Source organism: Parambassis ranga, chromosome 1 (assembly GCF_900634625.1).
Source record: "Parambassis ranga chromosome 1, fParRan2.1, whole genome shotgun sequence".
NCBI lineage: Eukaryota > Metazoa > Chordata > Actinopteri > Ambassidae > Parambassis > Parambassis ranga.
The window spans coordinates 9,566,202-9,586,543 of NC_041022.1; the positions used below are offsets into that span (position 1 = coordinate 9,566,202).

Genomic DNA, 20,342 nt, shown 5'->3' on the forward strand with positions numbered 1-20,342 from the left:
CAGTAGTCCATGCTCCAAGAAAATAAAGATTATGATTAACAGTAGAATTGTTTTTAATGCTTGTATTATATTTCTATAAATGAATTTAAATTCCAACAGAAAAAAACTTTTAACAGAATAAGCTAATCTTGCCAGCCAGATAAAAGAAAACAAACAAAACATGGTTTTAAAGTTCATTACAATTACTACCATTACAACCTGCCCTCATGCACACTTCTTCCTGCTTCCGAACCAATAGGAGCGCAAGCAAGACGTCACATGACTAGCAAGGTTCTCTGAGCTTTGACACTCAGAGCTGTGCAGAGTGGTGAGTTTACAAAATGAGTTTATATAAGCTAGTGTTGGTTTTTACCAAATAGTATCTGTATTTGTTCTTAAGTTAACGTCGTTACAGCCTGTTAAATGTAAGGAAGACAGTCTAAAAACGGCCATTACGTTAGTGTCAGTGCAGCTCGATTAAAAAAGAGCTATTGCAACGATGCGATTTATATAAATCTGAATGGAGATAAACGTGGAGGCGAAAACTTAGCATCAAGTATACCAGCAAGGTTTTGGGCTAAACAACCGCGACGTTTCTCTAAGCAAACTCAGCAACGTATATAGCTAAGTTGACACTTGATACTTCCAATAAAAAGTAATTTCTTACAAATATTTGAGTCAAAAATAGTTACAAATCCAACTGTTTCTAGAAAGAATGCGCTTATTTCATCCCATACCTACCTACCTAACGTTAGCTAAAACACTAATTTGCGATGTTATTTATTTATATATACGTTCACAAAACCTATTCCATCATTGCATGTAGGCGTTACTTATAACTGGACTTATGTCAGTGTCAAGTAATTCTGTGCTAGTTATCTGCACTTAGAAAACCTGAAGGAGGCTAACAGCCGGGAAGACACACAAGTACATGTCCTCCCACATGTCCACCTTTGATGATTGCAGGGCAACCTTACAGAATTACCACTTATGACACTTCTGCCTTGCAACACATCTGGCTGCAGCAGATGTACCTGCACAGTGACAGATCATTACACAGGAGGAAAATATATGTATATGTGTTGTTTTTGTTTAGGTTTGCATTGGCATTTTAAAACAGTGTAATCAAACAGTCTCATGTTTGATGCAGGAGAAAAGAAAAGTCAGAGGTGAAAATGAGGAAAACAGCAATGAAATCTCAGCCAGCGGTCTGTGCAGGATTGGCTGAGTGGCTTTTGATAATGGTCGACTAGTAGAGCTCACTGTGCCAGACAAGATACAGGAAAAAAAGTGCAAGCAACACATAGCTACACACTTTTGGCATATGGTGGCTTGATGTCCTTATTAAAAATAAAAATAGCTTGATGTTTTTTTCTTTAAATTTAGAAGGAGTCTCGCTGTTGCTTTGCGGTAGTTTAACCCAGATTATAGATGAATTGGTTGCCTGAGTAGCTGTTAGTGTATTTTTTAAAATCAGTGATTACTTGTAAACCATATTTCCTTCCAGGGTGTTTCACTGTAGAGCACAAGCTGTAAGTGTTGTAACAAAATTAGATTCAAATGCATCAATTAAAAAAAAAAAAGTTGGATATCATGTACTTTCTAGTGATTGATAGCCAGTCAGGGTATTTTGTGGTTTGACACCTTTTTCAATAGATTTTTCTCATAAGAAAAGAAACTGAGCTTTCTAGGCTGCACTGTTTTTTTGATGTTTATTCACCAACTCCCTCTCGGGTTATTTTATATGGTACTTCAAAATATTAAAAAACCGAGCAGCAGGTGGGAGTGCATTTCATTGAAATTCAAGGCAAGTTTATCTATAGGGCAAAACATTTGAAAAACAGCAACATAGCTGGACCCACAGAGATAATGATCATATCTGTCAAACAAACACATAAATAATTAGATCAATCCGCTAATTGAACTGGATATACAGTATGTCTGTTCAAGATAATTACCGTAGTTGCATGGATGTAAGTGGTTAATATTTAGGTATGTTTGATTTTAAGCACTACACCTTGAAGGCAGCAGCTGACTAATGTGAGTGGACAGAGGTTAGATAATGATCTTAGTCTATGTAAAAACTTATGAATGGCTGATTATTCACAGCTGAAGTGGCAAGATAATGATCATGTCTGAAAATACAATAAAATATAATATAAAGAAATGGAAAATGTAAGGACATCCAACTTTTTAAGTACACCAAGCAGCCCTAAAAAAGCACTTGTGTTGGTAAAAGTATTTATCACTGTCTACTAGCTAAAGTAACTTCAAATTAAATGTTTGCAAATCCTCACCAGGATTGTTTTTTTAAGAGAATATTTATCATCACAATGAACCTGTTGTTCAGAACTCTTTTTTGTCTCTGTGTGTTGTTCACAGCAGCAGTGGAAGTGGCACTATGGGCCGTCTGGATGGGAAAGTTATTGTGTTGTCTGCTGCCGCGCAGGGGATTGGACGGGCTGCAGCAATAGTAATGAGCTCTAATAATAACTTCTCACTCATTTATTTCCCTGCAAATCACAGAGGAAGTGTGTTTATGCACTAGCTCTTTGGTGCATATTGGTACATATTTCTACCAGAGCTTAGTGGAATGTTGTCTACATTTCATGATGTGCTAGCTTTTGTAACAGGTGTTAGAAAACATAAGTCCAACAGAAACCATTTTCTTTCAAAATTACTGTACTTAGCTATAAATTCAGTTCAATTCGTTTCAGGTCAGTCTTAACGCTAAATCCACTGGGAATGTTCTTGTCTGAGTGATCACAAAACACTTAAAGATCACACACACGTCCTTGTCAAGACTAGGCCATCAGTATATCCATTTCCTTTAAGTGTTGTCTAGAAGTGTGTCGAGTGTTCCATGTATTGCAGGGATTCAGGTTTTATGTTGGCATGGAGGAATTCAAATACAGAGGGGTCTTTGTCCTGTCTGAAGTAATTGTTGGACTGGATTTAAAGAGTATAGAGGGATTAGGGATGGAAAATGAAATCTGCCTTTTGCAGAATGCTTGATAATAAGAACCTGATTATTATTGATGACTTGAATTACTCCCTGATTGACTATGTTCATGTCATATGACTGTGCATCCAGGCAGCAGTTCAGTTTTTTAATATTCAAATGTTTAATAAGCCATAACATATTTTTTTTAAAAAACTAAACAAAACATCTCTTTGAATAACAAGATTACAATGAAATGTTTTTTAACCAGGTAACATTCTCATGACTATAGGTTACTGTGATGTGTTGATATTGTTGGGCCACTTGGATCAGACCTTTTTTTATTTTTCAACTGCAGGCATTTGCAAAGGAGGGTGCTCGGGTTACTGCAGTTGACATAAATGGAGAGAAGGTGAAGGAGCTAGATGGCATTCAAGGTAGGAAATCACCTCTGTTGGTCTGCCGCTGCCACCTGCTGGTTAAACAGTGTGATACAGACTGGATGAGTCCCTGGATGAGTCCCTCTTATAAGGTCTTACAATTTCTGAGAGTTGGAAGCCCTTGACAAGATAAATTACCTCTATTTTACTTTAGTACTAAAATAGACATTATAAAAATAGACAGAAATAAATAGACATTAGCCATCATTCATTTGAAATGTTGCTTTTCACACTGTGATGTAAAAAAAATAATCCCCAAAACCTGTTAACTGCAAAATCCTTTTCTGATTTTCAAACCCTGTTCTCTTATATAAAAAAGACTATATTTGAAGATAAATATATAAAAACAATAGGGACCTGTAAATACAGAGTTTTAATTATGTTTTCATTAGGGTATATTAATCACCTGCAGTGTAGTAAACTATGTTGTATTTCCCACACATATCCTACAATAAAAGAAAATTAACAATAAAATCAGTTCAACACATAAATAAATACAAAGGTATAAACAAAGCATAAAGATAAAATATACACTCCAAATGTCTGTTGTAATGGATTATTATGTGACTGACTCATTAACAGTTCTAATGCTTGTTTTGCTGCTTCATTTATTCCAATCTCTGCTGGTCCAGAGACCAAAATAAATTAGTTTGAGTGAATTGGAGGAGTGGACTGCTCCTTCCTCTAACTAAGCTTCAATGCTGTATCTCTACGTGCTTTCTGAAAGGCTGTTATGACATCTGTTGGAAAATATAAAGGAAGCAGCCAGGTCTGTAACTGTATGTATAATATCGCAGTGTTGGGGCAGATTGTTCTGACTGTTGTAGCTTAGCTGCAATCTTTATTTTGTGTGGTCAGTATTTGGCTTAACACTGCTCAGCTGGCTATATTGGTTGTTGAATGAAAATAATATAAATGCTATGTGTCTTATGATCTACATTAAATGAAGTCATGAATATCAATGTGCGCTTGTGAACAAAAGCAAGTGAAATATGTTTGTGTTTTTATTCTCAGGGATTAGGACCAAAGTTGTGGATGTTACAAAGAGGGATCAAGTGGAAGCCCTGGCTAAGGAGCACGACCATGTGGATGTGCTGTTCAATGTAGCTGGGTACATTTCCTGTTATATTAATGTTGCCTTAAAATACTGAGGAGCAGTCATTTAGTAAATATAGTTAATACATATCAGGATAATTACTATTTCTTTTTGTCATGCATCATCTACATTTCTTAAATCCCTATACCATATGGTTTAACCCTCACTTGACCTTTTTTTTAAGCTCCTTAGCAAAGGTCTTGAAATTGTCACCTTTGAGGCTGGTACACTCATCTCAGAACAGCAACTGATTGTAGTGTAATAATTTATTCTTTTATATCTTTGCTTCTATTTGATAGATTAGGTATTTTATCCAACCAATCAAGTTTAACTCTCTGTACTGTGATACATACAGATTATTTTGAATTTTTTCTGAGTTTACATATCACCTGTTGCACACAGGTTTGTGCATCATGGCTCCATCTTGGACTGCAAGGAGGAAGACTGGGACTTCACAATGAATGTCAACGTGAGGAGCATGTACCTTATGTGCAAAGCCTTTCTGCCCAAGGTGACCTCTGCCCTCCTCACCAAATGCTCCACACAGATTATCTTGTTGAAAATGTAAATAGGTGTTGTGGAACATTGTGTGACATATGTCTTCAGTTTTGGTCTTCATCCTTTGTCCGTTGGGATTAGCTGTATTACTCTGAGCCTGTGACATGATGGGCAGCGACGGCCCAACAGCTAATCCAGCTTTAGCCGCAAACTAACTGAACTGTCTCAAAGGGGAATTTTGGCTCACTTCATAGCACTTTAGTCATTTCTTTGTTGTATAAATTGAAAGATAATTTTTAATCGTTATTTTACTCATTATGTTCTATTTATACTCCACTGACCTAATTTGTTATTTGTCATTCTAGATGTTGGCAAAGAAGTCAGGAAACATTATCAACATGGCATCTGTTGCTTCAAGCATAAAAGGTCAATTATTTTTGAATGCTTGTAGAACACATTATATTTCCATTTAACAGGACATTAGGCTACGGAAGTATGACCATTCATTGTAATCCTCTTATCTCAGGTTGTGTGTGTGCGAGTGACAGATGTGTTTCCTCAACACAGGTGTTGTGAACCGATGTGTCTACAGTACCTCCAAGGCTGCAGTGATTGGGTTAACTAAATCTATAGCAGCTGATTTCATTGAGCAAGGCATTCGCTGTAACTGTGTTTGTCCTGGTAAGTCTGGAGTTCTCAAGGCCACTCGTATTTAAAAATATCGTCATCATCCTTGAGCTCAAACTAAAACAGTGCTTCTGAAAAAAAAGTGTTTTAATGTTGGAAGACATTTTTTATAAAGATAAACAAGTTTCTGCTCAGGCTTTTTATTAGATGACATGTTTGCATACTACATCTGGCCTGATCTCAGTCACCAGGATTTAACACCAGGTTTTTCGTTTACTCATACCCTCAGGGACTGTTGATACTCCATCCCTGAGAGGTAGGATCCAAGCCCAGCCTGACCCAGAACAGGTACTTGAGGCTCTTATTTACATTCCCTTAACTTAATCTAACATCATAACAAGAAATCCTGATGTCTTTGCAAAACAATTAATGCAACTCATCTCACAGGCTTACAAGGACTTTATGGCAAGACAGAAAACTGGCAGACTGTGCACAGCTGATGAGGTAGCATACCTGTGTGTATACCTTGCCTCTGATGAGGTGAGTGCTTTTAGCCCATAATATATGCTTATTACCTGATACTGCCGTTTTAAATTTTCCAGGTGTTTTATAATATTATGTGTTTTTGGTCTTTTTAACAGTCTGCCTATGTGACTGGGACAGAGCACATCATCGATGGAGGGTGGAGTTTGTGAGGAACCAAGTGTTTTATAATAACAGATGCTGCTTTAAAGAGGCTGGAATGCAAATAAAATAAACATTTTGTGGGAAAAGTGTTCTATTTTCCAACTTTAACATGTCCTTCTATTGTTTTGTCCTGCTTAAAACAATAGAATTCAATGTATTGTGTACACATGTTGTGCTCATGATGATGAACACTCCCAAGTATTATTAGGATAAATGCTAGAGAGACTTCCATATAACCTAAATTACCCCTAAACTAAGCAGCCATGTGTGCCCTACAGTACATAGTTGCCTTGCTATCACTAATCCGCCTCATTCCCATTTCCCAGCTGGTGTATCTGCCACAGGATTCACAGGAACGCTTCCACTTACAGGACATAGGCGATGCCAATATTTACAATATGAGGTGAGCTGATTTTTTTCCCTTGTGTGCTGCTGTTAATATTTCAGGGACTCCTGTCAGGGAAGTCAGGAACGGGTCCCTTTAAGCGAGCTCCCGTGTTTTTAAATGGAGTGACAGCTGTGAGTAGGAAGTGCACCGGAACAGCAAGTGTCTACTGCAAGTACACGCAAATATCGGTCAAGAGCCACTTCGCCGTGTTGTGTTAAGATTACACGGAGACGAGAATGCTAATTTTAAGATTTGTTTCATTTACCGAAATTAGACAGTTTGTTCGTCAAGCACATTTAGCGATTAAGAAGTCGGTGCTTGATGGTTAGCTTTTGTTATATGGGGGCACTAAAGCATACAGTCACATGACAACAACGTTGACGGCATGCTAGACGTCAAGCTAGTTTACTAATTTGCCACAATATCAAAATAGGCTGTTGTGCGTTAGTTTGTCCGATAATAGGAATAGGTGCATGTGCATGATTTCCCTGGGAATACGTTGTCACGAATAGCTCACTATAATAACTGTGGTTTTCACTCGTCTCTGGTGCAACACGTGTGTGTGTTTGTGTGTATAATCTACCCCAATAACACACAAAATACTCACGCAGTCGCCCCATTTTCCAAAGTGGCTAGTGAGTAGCCACCCATGCTTGTACAGATTTGTTACCGGCTGTTGCTACCTCTTCTCTAGCAGCCAAAGTAGCCTACTCCGGCTAACGCTAGCTTGGTGTGCCATATGGTCGAGCCGTAAGCATTGATTAGTGTAACCTATTCACAATTGGATTAACCAAAGTCTGTTGCCATAAGTGACTGTCAAAACATTGTAGTAGCGTTTTGTACCCTATATCAGCTACCGGTAGAGTCTTCATAATATTTAAGTATGTAGTGCAGTATTTACTGCAAAAAAGTTCGCTACAAGTAAACCAAAACAAACACAGTAGAGTGTACGTAACAGCAGTGAAGGGAATTTCGGCTCTTTTAAGAGAGCCGGTACTTATGGCTCGGTTTATAAAAAAAAGAGCCGGCTCATTTGGCTCAAAAGGGGCTCCTCAGAGTTTTTGTTGTTCCTTAAATTAATGTATTATGAAAAGTAATCTAATATTATTTGTGAAATTAATTACTAATCTACTAAGCATACATACATTGAGACATTTTTTCTGCGTTTCTGCAGTCACCTTTTCATTGTGTTGGTGGCTGTTCTCTTTATTCCTCCCTCCCTCCTGTTTCTTTTTGTGTGTGTGTGTCAAAAAAAAGACTGGTTCTAAGAGCCGTTTCTTTCACGACTGACACATACATCACTACGACGGCGTATTAGGGCCAATGTAAGAAAAAAAAATACTGACCCGGAAGAGGAGGGGGGGGCAATATTCTGAGATTTAAAGTCGTAAATTTACGAGAAAAAAAGTCGTAAATTTACGAGAAAAAAAGTCGTAGATTTACGAGAAAAAAACTCAGAAATTTGCATCCGTTTTTCCTGGTCATGGAATTATGTCGCGTTTCCATACATGCATACATGCACACGGTTTATGTGTACAGTTTACATATGTGTAAACTGGATAAAAAGCAACTGTTTAAAGTTTTTAGTTTTTATCACGGTGTTGTGAGAGTTGTAGGCCTATATGCCTTATAATAGGAAGGCAGTGAGTACGTGTGTGCTTACCTGTGTGTGAGTGTGCAGGATACAGGACAGCGTGTTTGTGTAGGAGTGGAAGAGAAGATGACTTGTTAGCTTGAGAGAGGAGCGATTTATTAACAAGAAGTATATGTACAGCGTAAAGAATATGAGAACAAAGCTGCCGCCCTGCAAGCACAGGAAAGTGCTCTGGTCCTCCAGCTGTTTGTGACGGTGGGGGTTAACCACGAGCACCGTAGCTCGTCCTCTGTGCTCCCTGACTATGGTCGGAGGTTGAAGCAGGAAAGGTTATGAACGGTGCTATCTTCTTCACAGCGTTGTCACAACTTGATGAGCTTTTCCACGGCGACCGTGACAGCAAGCAGCGTGTCTCCAGATTTGCGACTTTATAGCCTAATGTCAGAGAATATCTGAGGTCTTCCCGTAAATTTGCGAGTTTTTTTCTCGTAAATCTACGAGTTTTTTTCTCGTAAATTTACGAGTTTTTTTCTCGTAAATCTACGAGTTTTTTTCTGTAAATCTACGACTTTTTTTCTCGTAAATTTACGACTTTAAATCTCAGAATATTGCCCCCCCTCCTCTTCCGGGTCAGTATTTTTTTTTCTTACATTGGCCCTAATACGCCGTCGTACATCACAGCCCTATGACAAGTTCTTTTATTTTTTAAGATAATACCACCCATGCCCTAAAAGCATACTTTTTGTAACTGTAAAACCTCAGCTTGGCATTCGAGTTCAAATCTATTATTTCCACAGCTGTACCTGTAACACCAGTGTTCCCTGCCATTAAGTAAATAATCATTTGTTTTCCTACTGATATAAATGTGTTGTAAGAATAGGAGCCGGAGGTCAGAGCTGGACATACAGAAGTGAAGGAACTTCCCCATCAATGGCCAACCCCACCCCTCAGCTTGATATACTGTGATAGAGGTGAACTGGATCAGAGATACTGTAGCCGATTGCAATGGAGGAAACCCAGCATAAACCTGGTACCCCAGAGCAGAGCCCTGCACCCAGTCCAGCGCCTAGTCCGGTACCAAGTCCAGCACCCAGCCCGCTGCTGGACAGAATTACTTTGCCTGCAGCAAATCATGTGGAGGTACAGTATTTTACTAATATCCTTTCTTTTGCAGGTTTACTGACTGTAATTGTTTTTGTTTGGAAAGTGCTTATTGTAAACTATATATATATATCTATATATATATCTATATATATATATATATATATAGATATATATATATCTATATATATATATATATATATAGATATATATATATCTATATATATATATGATTTGAATGTTATTGTTCTTGTTTATTCAATGTGAGAGTTAGTCCATAGTAGAGTCAAAACGTTGAGACCAGAATGCCCACTTTAGCAATATAAATTCATATCTTCACTGTATTGTTTGCCAAAAGTACAATAGTCCATAGTCTTCTGGTATGGGCAATCCTACTGATATAAATGTGTTGGTGTTGTAAAAGTACAATAGTCCATAATCTTCTGGTATGACATGCATACCTTTGTGTTAACTGATAAGTAATGCCTTTATGCTTTAATCCGTTTTTAAAAGTCTTCTCCTTCTTTTGAAGCACCTAAATGTGAATCAGATTCATGTGGTGGTACGGCGCAGCTCAAGCCCAAATGTCACAGAGGAGACTACCTATTTTATTCCTCGCCACCCTGTGGTGGATGCTGGCACCAACACAGACCCACCGTTGGTCTGTTGCCCTTTGCTACACAGATTTTGCCCGTGCCCACCTAGAGGTCTTTTTGCCTCTCTCATTACCAAAGGTAAGCAGTACCTCAAAATGCAGCCCTATACTCCAAATACAGATATGTAGTCAATCAACACTGATGGAGAGAGAATATTAAGTTCCTCGCCTCTCTTCCCATTTGTCATGATGCCTATAAAATGATATCAAACACACTACACTGATATATGCCGTGGTTTTGTACTCTAACATCAGTTTCCTCTGTCTTCTGCAGTCCTTTTGGCAGCTGTGCTCTTTGGAGTGGTTTGGTCTATCACAGAGAATGAATGTCTTCCTGGAGGAAATCTGTTTGGCATCACAGTACTGTTCATCTGTGCGCTCATTGGCGGCAAATTGGTGGCTCTTATCCACATACCCAAGCTTCCGCCTTTCCCTCCACTCCTAGGTAAGGCAGATAATGCACTGTACTTGATTTAAGTACTATCATTAGTATGTTCATGCACAGATTCCTTCATCAGGGCAAAAAAATATGAATCAGACTGTTGATCAGAAGGCAGTGTAATATGATGTGGTTACACCTAATTTTATCAGATTCCTTGATAGAATTCAGGCAAACAGTAGCCACTCCTCACTAAATTACATCACAAGGCAGATTGAAGTACAACTTAAGGTTTACCTTGTCACTTTCCTTTGTTGTCCTTTTCATTTTTGACCAACTCCTCAAAGGAGTGGTCTTCTTTAGAAATACCGATATATATTGTAAACAAATACAATAATCTGATCAGTTAAAGGCCAAAAGTTAAGTCTTTTTTTCAGATCTATATTTTGTTTTTTTTTCTTTCATAACATTTTTTATGTCTCAACTGCTATTCATTTAAAATAATATTTTATTATTTTTGGTTGTCTTGTGTATTTTTAGCAGAACAGTAATGAGATGAAACCCAAAGTGTAAAAGAGGTGTTACTTCAATCTTGAATTATTAGTGTTGCAACTCTGAGCATGTTTAAAGAGCAACAGTAGAGCCTTGTTCCTGTTACATAGCTGTGTGGGAGAGAGCCCTGAAGAATAAACTGCTTCATTGTAAAAAGAATCACATTCCCTCTCTCTCACCCTCTGCTGTGCTGCAGGTATGCTGCTGATGGGCTTCCTGCTGAGGAACATCCCAGTCATAACAGACGGGGTGTACATTGACTACAGATGGTCTGCAGCACTGAGGAACATTGCTCTGGCTGTCATTTTGGCTAGAGCTGGTCTGGGGTTGGATCCCATGGTATGCAACACACAGCTTTATTTTTGTACACACAAGTGTTTATAGAAATGCAAAAGCAATGTCCTAACCTCACCTTTGCGCATGGCTTTCTTGTGCAAGTATGCGAGTATTTAGTGGTACAAATAGTTTTGTCAGTAAAAAGGCACACTTTTCTGAAGCTATAGTACAGAATTGCTTAAATTACAGTTAAAACCCTTGAATAATAATGTCTGTCCTTATTGTCAGGCTCTGAAGAAACTGAAGTCTGTGTGTCTACGTGTGGCAGTCGGGCCCTGCATTATAGAGGCCAGCACCACAGCGCTGATCTCTCACTTCCTCATGGGTTTGCCCTGGGTGTGGGGCTTCATCCTTGGGTAAATACAACACCACTGTTTCTTTGCCCAGATTTCTATTTCTACAAACGCTACCTGATTATTGCTCTTAAAAGACGTCATTGTTTTTTATTAAGGATAACACTTACATAGTATTTGATTTAGATTAGATGAGCAGATTGTTTACCACTCTTACTGGCTAAAGCCATAACTGCAGAGCATATTTGGTGGTAAATTAGACACTATAGCTGCAAGGAACATGGTTCCGTGAAGGAGAGGACAAAAACACCAGCTCAGATTACAAGGTCTTGTCTGCTTTCACACAGTGTTAAACTGAAATCGAAATTTCCAAAATAAGAACCTGCACATATCTGCTTCATCAGCATGCAGGGCACCAACAAACAGGCCAAAAAAGGCACCACTAGCTGCAGTTTGAGGTTTATGTGCAGAAAGCTTTGTCCCCTTCTGAATGTGTTAAAGTGGTTTTAAAGGGTGGTTGACAGACCAGCATTTTTGCCTCCACTCCCCTGTCACAACCAGACAGCGTAGTCATTTCCTCTTTATTCTGTTTTCAGAATTGTAAGTTTTTCTCTGCAGTGCAGTGTCAGTTAGTAATTTCCTATCAGCTACAATATTAAAATGTTCAAATGTGTATGTCTGTTCTTTAAAGAAGTGAGTGAATAAAGAAAATATTTTCTCCACACCATAGGTTTGTGCTTGGTGCTGTGTCTCCGGCTGTGGTTGTACCCTCTATGCTAATGCTACAGAAGGATGGATATGGTGTGGAGCAGGGTATTCCCACCCTCCTGATGGCTGCTGGCAGTTTTGATGACATTCTTGCCATCACAGGGTTCACCACGTGCTTGGGCATGGCCTTTGCCACAGGTAAAAATGTTTTGAATGTGTGGAGAAGTAATAGAAAATGAGAAGAGTTGATTTCAGTGTTGTTTTTCTTTGACACACATCAACTGCGATCTGTAGTTTGTCTGGAGCTCAGCAGAGGGTGTTAGTGTGCTGATTACTCTACTTGATGCATGAGCTTTTTGTGTGCATGTGCTTTTTTCTACAAAAAGCCCTCATTAGGTTCAGATCCCTGCAGATAAGGCATTCAAATGAAATGCAATCTTCGACATAGTGAACAGTTTTAGGGAGGTGGTAATTCAGCTGTAGAGCCTCTTTTACACTTGCACTACAGCATCAACATTTTCTTCACACATTAAGCAGTTGAGCTGTATGTGTAAACATCAGTCAAATTTTAAACTGACTTTATTCTGCCAGCTCTGTGTGATGTCTGATTGAACTTGTGTGTGAATAGAGCCCAGAGAATTCACACCAAATGACTGAGCATAATGATGAGGATGTTACCAACCGTGCACAGAGTGGAGCTGCTTCATGCAAGCTGCTTTTCTACTCTTGTTAAATACTAGATATTAAAGTTGAAACACATTACTGATGAGTCCCAGAAACTGTACATACCAAAATGAGCCAAACATTTACATCCAGGACACAATTTCACCAGTTTAAAAGCTTTACAATGGTCTAAGTGATGAGTACATTATACCTGTGTATTTTGAATATCCATCAATTCGTTTCTTGTTATATGTTACTTATCCTGCTTAGGTTCCACCTGGTACAACCTACTGAGAGGTGTTCTGGAGGTGGCTGGAGGGATGGTTGCTGGAATTCTCCTGGGCTTTCTCATCCAATACTTCCCTAGTGTGGACCAGGTAGGCAATTCTCACACAATCAGTGTACTATGATATGAATCTAGGTTTAATTGAGCCACCTGATCCCATGGTCTGTATGTAAAACAATTTGGGAATCCAGCAATGTACTGTATATTGATAATCATAATCCAGTGTTGTGTATAACTGAGAATTATCTGCTTTTAAACATCACTGTATTGACTTTTTTTTTGTAGAAATACATCGTGATGAAGCGTTCTTTCTTGGTGCTGGGTCTGTCAGTCTTTGCCGTGTTTGGCAGTGGCGTCGCTGGCTTTCCTGGATCTGGAGGGCTCTGCACCATAGTTCTGGCCTTCCTGGCTGCTATTGGCTGGGGCACAGAAAAGGTAACAGTATAATAGATAAGCATGCCTTTTCTACAATACAGTGACTATGAGTGCGTCTACTAAGTTGTCCACTCAGTGTTATAGTCATATATCCATGATGAAGTTTTTGATTTACTTAACATTTTCATTTCATCTGTTTGTTTAAGGAACGTGTGGAAGAAGTGGTAGGTTGGGCATGGGACGTGTTTCAGCCTCTGCTGTTTGGACTTATAGGAGCTGAGATCAGAGTCTCTGAATTGGAGGGTCATGCAGTCGGTGAGATCTCACACACATACTCACAGCTTGAAAATAACACACAGTGAGATGGCTGTTATCATCGTGCAAAATTCAAATGTGTGTGTATGGATGTAAATAGATTTGCATAGCCAAAAAGAGAGGCCACATCAGAGACATGCCCTTCATATCACTGCCTCTGTTGGCTAAAATATACTTCACTTGATATACTATACTAAATACTGGTAACATAACAGTCTTTATGTGCTATCTCTTTATGACACGTCTCTGTTTGTCTCTTTAGGTTTGGGTATAGCTTCTCTGCTAATTGCCCTCTCGGTTAGACTGCTGTTCACATACGTCTGTGTGTTGTGTGCCGACTTTAACATGAAGGAAAAGCTGTTTATAGCTCTAGCATGGATGCCCAAAGCTACAGTGCAGGTATGTCAGTCCTTGAATATGCATCAGCACTCAACTCCTCTTCCTAGAAAGTATGCATGTTTTCCCTAAAATGTGTTTTTAGAGGACTCACTGCTGCTTTCCTTGTACTCATAAGGCAGCTATAGGTTCCACAGCTTTGGATATGGCCAGAACAAAGGATGACAAGCAACTGCAGAAATATGGCATGGATGTGCTGACTGTTGCTGTTCTCGCTATCCTTCTCACGGCTCCTGTTGGAGCTCTAATCATAGGGCTTTGCGGACCTTGCCTGCTGCAGAAACCGAAGAACTCCGTCTGTGGTGAGCGAGTCAAACCCAATTTATCATCTTTTTTTTTAGGTAGGTAAAGTCCTACATTCAAAAAATTCAGCTTTCTGACCCAGCTTCATAGCTCTTGCAGCATTGTTTTTGCTTCTGTGATGGCTTTGTATAAACAGACAAGAATTTGCATAGCTTTAGATCGCTGCTTTTACTGAACATCCAGTGGCAGTGTTGCTATTAACTACAAGTGCATCTTGTAGTGGTATGCTACTCTTTCATTTTTTTTCATTTTTTGGTCCCTGTATTCTCTTCTAGGCACTGGAGCAGGAGGTGAAAATGACGATGATACCCCTATCACCTATGAAAGTACACTCTGACATCATCATTCAGTGAGGGAGATCAACTCCTCACACACCAGATATGTTCTTTAGCCACCGAGTGGCTCTCTTTGTCTTTCTCTGGGTTGTCTCCTGGTGTATGCCATCCTGCAGGAGCACATTAATCACATTGTATTTATAGCCTGTGGTGGTTTCCAGGCCTCACACTCCAAACAAATGACCTAAATCTCACTGTCCTCTCTGTCTTGCTGCATGAGCAGCGTACAAGAGGTTGTTTTGTTTCTGGTTCCAAATGAACATTTAATCAAATATTATGGTGTGAGGCAAACAAATGGTTTACATGTTTACATGTGAAAGGTGGATAATGTTTCTGCCTGTCACATTCACTACATCCAGTGTTGACCCATTTTGTATTACAAGATGTCTACACACTACTGACTTGAACAGGTATTGCTGTATTTTAATATAAGCAGTTTTTGGGCTATGAATTGAATGTACTGATGTTAGCAGTATTTAATATTTTTAATTAGACTACACAGTAGTCATTTAAGTCTGTAAACCACTCGGAAGCTGTGTGTTTGTGTATTTTTACATATGTTTTATTTACATGCTTTTTTTAGCTGTGCTTTCTGGTAATGAGAAGGATTTATGTAGTTTACAAAAACTCTTGAGGGTATATGAATAGCTCACTATATTAGGGGTTTATACACAATGCTGCTATATGCACAATGAAGCTCAACAGCAGGCCCATATCCACAACCGTACTCTACGCCCAATCTTTTGTAATTTGAAAGAAAGTCTTTCATTTTCATGATTGTTACGTATTAGATTTTTTTATATTACATGCAGTGTAATTTGAGATTATTTTGTTTGAATTTATATCATCTAATTTAATAATTTGTGTATTAGCAATTATTTATGATAATTTTACAGAAGCATTAGTTTTTTACCAAATATTCTTAAAACAATAAATTCAAAAATAACAAAATATGAATTGTGAATCTTTTTAGCATAGTAGTGGTTGGATCTTAAATTATTATGCAGTGTATAATGTACTTTTTATCAGCTGAATTCACCTTTTATTCCCTGAACTCTTACTATCTAGTTAGCGTGCTGCTCAAGTAAAGGGACAGTCAAGCCCCCCAAAATCAAATATTAAGATTTTTTCCTGTCCACAAACAGAAATGCTATTTATTCATCATTTTGATGTGCGTTACCATCAAGCCATCTATCCAACAAATGATTTCCAATAAGAGACAATACTGTCAAGTTTCTACATTGTGTTTTTGGTCCTTTTATTATCACAAGCTGAGTGTCATCTTGGTTCCATTTAGACAGTAGGCAGAGATACCAACTGTTGACAGCTCAGGAAAAAAATATGCTTATTTGATTTTGGGGTGCACCATCAGTTTAATGCTTTAAGTAACAGAAGCAGACAGTTAAGCTTCACTGAGGCTTGTATCAATACAGGGTTACATAAACAGTTCCCAGCCTGTTATAGTAGAAGCTGCAGTTCTGTTCAAAACTGATCAATCAAACAGTTCTTTTAGCATCCATGAAATAATTCAAACCATTCTCTCAGAAAGGTTTATGAACAGTTTTTCATAAACATCATCGTGGAAATACACATCTGATAATAAGACACTTATGTATGAAATATTTCTGATGAATTATTGAGGACAGACGAAAGAACGTGGCAATATACAGGTGGTTATGATATAGATGCTAAGACAAAAATATCTGTGGAGGTTAAAACTGTGTAACTGGATGTAACTCAATGGTGCAGTGGTGTTAAATGCATTAAGGCAGCAGGAAATGAGTAAGGCTATGAATGCATTTAAAATTCTTAAGTAGCCTCCCATACATACAATAACTTATAAGGAAATATGTCACATTCTGAAAGAGCAGACAGTATATGTCAAACAAACACTAATGTAAAGGAGGAAAAGGAAACTTAACAAAAGAAAACTTAATAAAGACTCATCCAAAGTGAAGGTATACAGTACAAAATGTTAATTAAAGGTTGGACAACAGCCATTTATCTGGGAGGAAAATGTCCTCCTTACTGCACTCATATCATTGAACGTCCTCATAAAGTTGCTGCAGTTGTGTTTCAGGTCTCCCTTTGAAAGTGGTCCCAGTGGTGTGTAGATTCCAACGACTGACAAAACCTAAAGCTGATTTTACACTAAAAAGAACAGCTGGTAACAAATAAAGAAAGGGCTGTGACGAAATGTAAAACCCTCCTGTCTGCACAATACATTAAATACAGCTTTCACACTAAAACACAGTGGGATTTTTGTAGTTTTAGGTGAACATGACACCAACACAGGACCAAGAAAACAACCTATCAATTGGTTAGAGGAAACCTCCCATCAGTGGTGGATTATAGTATCTTCTTTTTGAGTATGAGTGGCCCCACGTTGTCTCCAGTTAGCTCGTTGTGCTTTAAGTGTGACTTGTCACAAACAGGAAACTAAAAGAGGAAACAACCCAGTATTAGCTGATCAGTAAGATGCAGAAACCCCAAAGTCTTCCTTATCAGAATAAACTAAAAATAACTATATTTTACAGTATCTGTGACAAATATAGAATGACACTACAGGTGCAGAATAAGTGGTCGACTTACAGTTTTGGAGCGCCAGCATCGACAGTAACACACGTTTGTACTGTTCAGGTCCTCGATGTCTATCTCATTGACTACTTTGGGGTTCTCCTTCTGGATCTTCAGGTTGATCAGGCTGTCTCTTTGCTTCTTCTTCTTGGGCAGAAATGGGCGAATGGTCAGATAGCCAAGCAAGGCCAAGATACCCAGGAGAGGCAGCAACCGGAGCCACTCAGACACTGCAGAAACATTACATACATTAGGAAACTGTAGGAGCACAAGAATACTGGAAACTATTAGTCTTTACCACTAGTTGACCATTGATTTCTAACATAGGTTTCAAGTATAAAATCTGACCTTATAAAACTATATTGGACTTTTTAAAATTGTTTTTAATGTAAAAAATAACGATTGAAAACTACTACAAACTAGATATGATCTGAAAATGGTACTGTTGTTCTGATGTGGGGTTATTGGGATACAATACATGACCATCCATCCATCCATCCATCATCTGATCCCGCTCAAGAGGGGCTGGAGCCTATCCCAGCTATCTACAGGCAAGAGGCAGGGTACACGCTGGACAGGTCACAATACATGACTATGTGTTATTTAAATCTGTCAGTCAGGCGTGATACATGCAAACAGGTGGACAGGCAGGCTCTTGTTTCTATCACCGTGTACTAACTACACTTGATCAGTAAACCTCACACTACTAACTATAAAAAAACAACAAAGATGAAGACAGATACAGGCACTTCAGTTTTATTTCATACTTAATCATGCATTCATTCTGCCCAACTTTAGCATAAAGCCAATAATAATATGTGTCTACTATATGTTAGTAATTTTGACTTTTTGGGCTATTGTAAGGCATTTTGCTTGCTGCTGTCCTTAGTTCACCTTTTAACTCACCATTTAAACTGCACCCTAGTTCACAATTAGCATCGTCTTAACAGCGTCTATTAGTAACATGTTGCCACTTGTTACAGAGTTGCACATGTTAATAAATCAACCTTTGAGCTCTTCAACCGGATCAACAGATGCTGCATGTGTTGTGATGATCATACTGTGGTCTGGCAGAAGCTAATCTTGATTAGCCTCTGAGGTCTTGTGGTATGCAAACAGGGCAGCAGGAAATTTTTGATGCAGATGCATCTGTTTGATCTACTCAAAATAATTCAAAGTCTTCCAGCTGGACACCTTTGACACAAATAAATAAAGGAAGTAACTGGCATACTAATCATGTAAATAATTATTAGTTAGCTGTGCAGAGAAAATAAGTCACGCAGTACTGACTAACAAACACGTGTGACAACAATTCAAAATAAAAAAAGAAACCCAGACCAGGAAATATCGTTTTAAAAAAGGCTTATGTTGAGACTGTGTAAAGTCTTTAGTCTGTCACCCTTGTCCATCCTCTGACAGGATGGCAGACTGAGCTGCACTAAACATCATTTTGTCCTGCAGGTAAACACAACATCATATTTGCTATTGCTGGGTTTCACAAAGATATCCTTCACACAGCAGCGGGAAGACTGCCCTGCAGAACATGCAGGCACTTTGTGGTTAATGTCACAATTTTCTCAGCAAAGTGTGAAAAGCATTACTTTGCAACATTCACTAACTTAAGGTCACAACTGAGTCGTTATTAAACAGAAACGTAACGTGAAGTGACAATTTTATGAAATTGACGCAGCACTCGAGGATACAGAGTAACACGGTGTTGAGAACACTGCTGTTCACATTACGATAATAATTGAGTTTTCATTTGCAGGCTAGCTTCAGTGCTACGAAGTGTCCCGATGAGTTCAAAAGTGATCTCCACAGAAGTGCAACACAGCTGCTGCTAATTACCTGTTAACCTTGCAAATCCTCCGATCGTTTCCGGAAGCGGAAGCCTCTTCAAGTAGGCTGGAAGCTGAACTTTTATTATCTTTGCTATAGCTTCTAAAACCATCTTGAATTGTTGAGTTGAGCAGGTTTTCTATTTGACTTGGAGAGTAGTTCCTGGGGTTCGTTTATGTCATTGCGTCTGTTTCTGAGCGCAACTTGTCGCCGGTACGTAAACCCCCTGTGTGACTCTTGCGAACCAGACGAAGAAGAGCGTCGATGTTTTCGTGAATACACGTAATAACGACATGTGACGGAAAGGTGTAGCCAATCAGCGTTGGAGGAGTTGGTGGCTCCTGATTGGACAGCTTGAATTCAGCATGCTGTGTTTAACTGTTTGGTGGATAATTCTGTTCGACCTTGTTGACATAACTAAAAGTAATTAGAGTATACTGTAAAGTAATATTGAATGACATTGGATATTGAATGCTGCTGTTGTACAAGGCCAATTACAATATTATACAGGAGGATGTTAGAGGTAGTACGCTGTATACTGTGTTGTAGAGATTTTGTTATATTCCTTATGATACATAAAACCTTCATTATCTGGTTGTATGTGGAGTGACTATAAAATTGAAACATGGCCAGGAGTGTCTAAATATGTGGAAAGTAAAATAATGTAGAATGTCTTTCAAATTAAGTATATTAAACAAATATTTGTTGTTAAATCAGTGTATAAATAAATACATATTCCACTGTGCTGGAATTATTGCTTTTCTAATATACTCACAATTGTCCTAAGGAATTGGTAACCATACGTACAGTACCTAAATTGCCACCGTCAATTTAATTTTGACTCTGATTAGTCACTTCAGGGTGACTTTCACTGAAATTATCCATGTGACCTACACGCCCTCTAGTGTTGACCAAGGCCAGCGTCTCTGAAGCCAGTTTCTATAAAACACTACAGTACCCAAGGTTCATAGTGAATTAC

At 38.6% G+C, this 20,342-nt stretch overlaps 3 protein-coding genes across 9 annotated transcripts; 2 read left to right on the forward strand and 1 right to left on the reverse strand.

Moving 5' to 3' along the window:
- The first annotated feature begins 209 nt into the window (after nt 1–209).
- bdh2 (3-hydroxybutyrate dehydrogenase, type 2) lies at nt 210–6,376 on the forward strand. Of its 4 annotated transcripts, none has more exons than XM_028407984.1 (10): nt 210–307; nt 2,365–2,452; nt 3,279–3,357; nt 4,375–4,471; nt 4,859–4,967; nt 5,320–5,380; nt 5,522–5,635; nt 5,871–5,929; nt 6,029–6,121; nt 6,223–6,376. In XM_028407984.1, the coding sequence occupies exons 2-10, from the start codon at nt 2,381–2,383 to the stop codon at nt 6,274–6,276; spliced, it is 738 nt and encodes a 245-aa protein (XP_028263785.1). In that variant the 5' UTR covers nt 210–307; nt 2,365–2,380; the 3' UTR covers nt 6,277–6,376. The 4 variants fall into 4 exon arrangements, with proteins under 4 accessions (XP_028263785.1, XP_028263776.1, XP_028263794.1 ...); XM_028407975.1 differs by having other exon boundaries at nt 241–307; nt 2,362–2,452; XM_028407993.1 differs by lacking the exon at nt 210–307 and adding an exon at nt 328–404 and having other exon boundaries at nt 2,362–2,452.
- A 200-nt stretch (nt 6,377–6,576) lies between these two features.
- LOC114436658 (sodium/hydrogen exchanger 9B2) lies at nt 6,577–15,898 on the forward strand. Of its 4 annotated transcripts, none has more exons than XM_028407085.1 (13): nt 6,577–6,671; nt 9,131–9,390; nt 9,884–10,085; nt 10,281–10,451; nt 11,134–11,276; nt 11,502–11,629; nt 12,297–12,472; nt 13,208–13,314; nt 13,509–13,658; nt 13,805–13,913; nt 14,176–14,312; nt 14,428–14,650; nt 14,888–15,898. In XM_028407085.1, exons 2-13 carry the CDS (start codon nt 9,256–9,258, stop codon nt 14,947–14,949), a joined length of 1,743 nt encoding a protein of 580 aa, XP_028262886.1. In that variant the 5' UTR covers nt 6,577–6,671; nt 9,131–9,255; the 3' UTR covers nt 14,950–15,898. The 4 variants fall into 4 exon arrangements, with proteins under 4 accessions (XP_028262886.1, XP_028262894.1, XP_028262879.1 ...); XM_028407093.1 differs by lacking the exon at nt 6,577–6,671 and adding an exon at nt 6,789–7,406; XM_028407078.1 differs by lacking the exon at nt 6,577–6,671 and having other exon boundaries at nt 8,928–9,390.
- Nucleotides 15,899–15,919: 21 nt separating this feature from the next.
- On the reverse strand, nt 15,920–19,605 carry cisd2 (CDGSH iron sulfur domain 2). Its single transcript, XM_028407109.1, has 4 exons — nt 19,373–19,605; nt 17,540–17,754; nt 17,288–17,386; nt 15,920–17,172 (listed from the first exon to the last, which is right to left on the reverse strand). The coding sequence occupies exons 1-3, from the start codon at nt 19,473–19,475 to the stop codon at nt 17,297–17,299; spliced, it is 408 nt and encodes a 135-aa protein (XP_028262910.1). The 5' UTR covers nt 19,476–19,605; the 3' UTR covers nt 15,920–17,172; nt 17,288–17,296.
- Between the last annotated feature and the right edge of the window lie 737 nt (nt 19,606–20,342).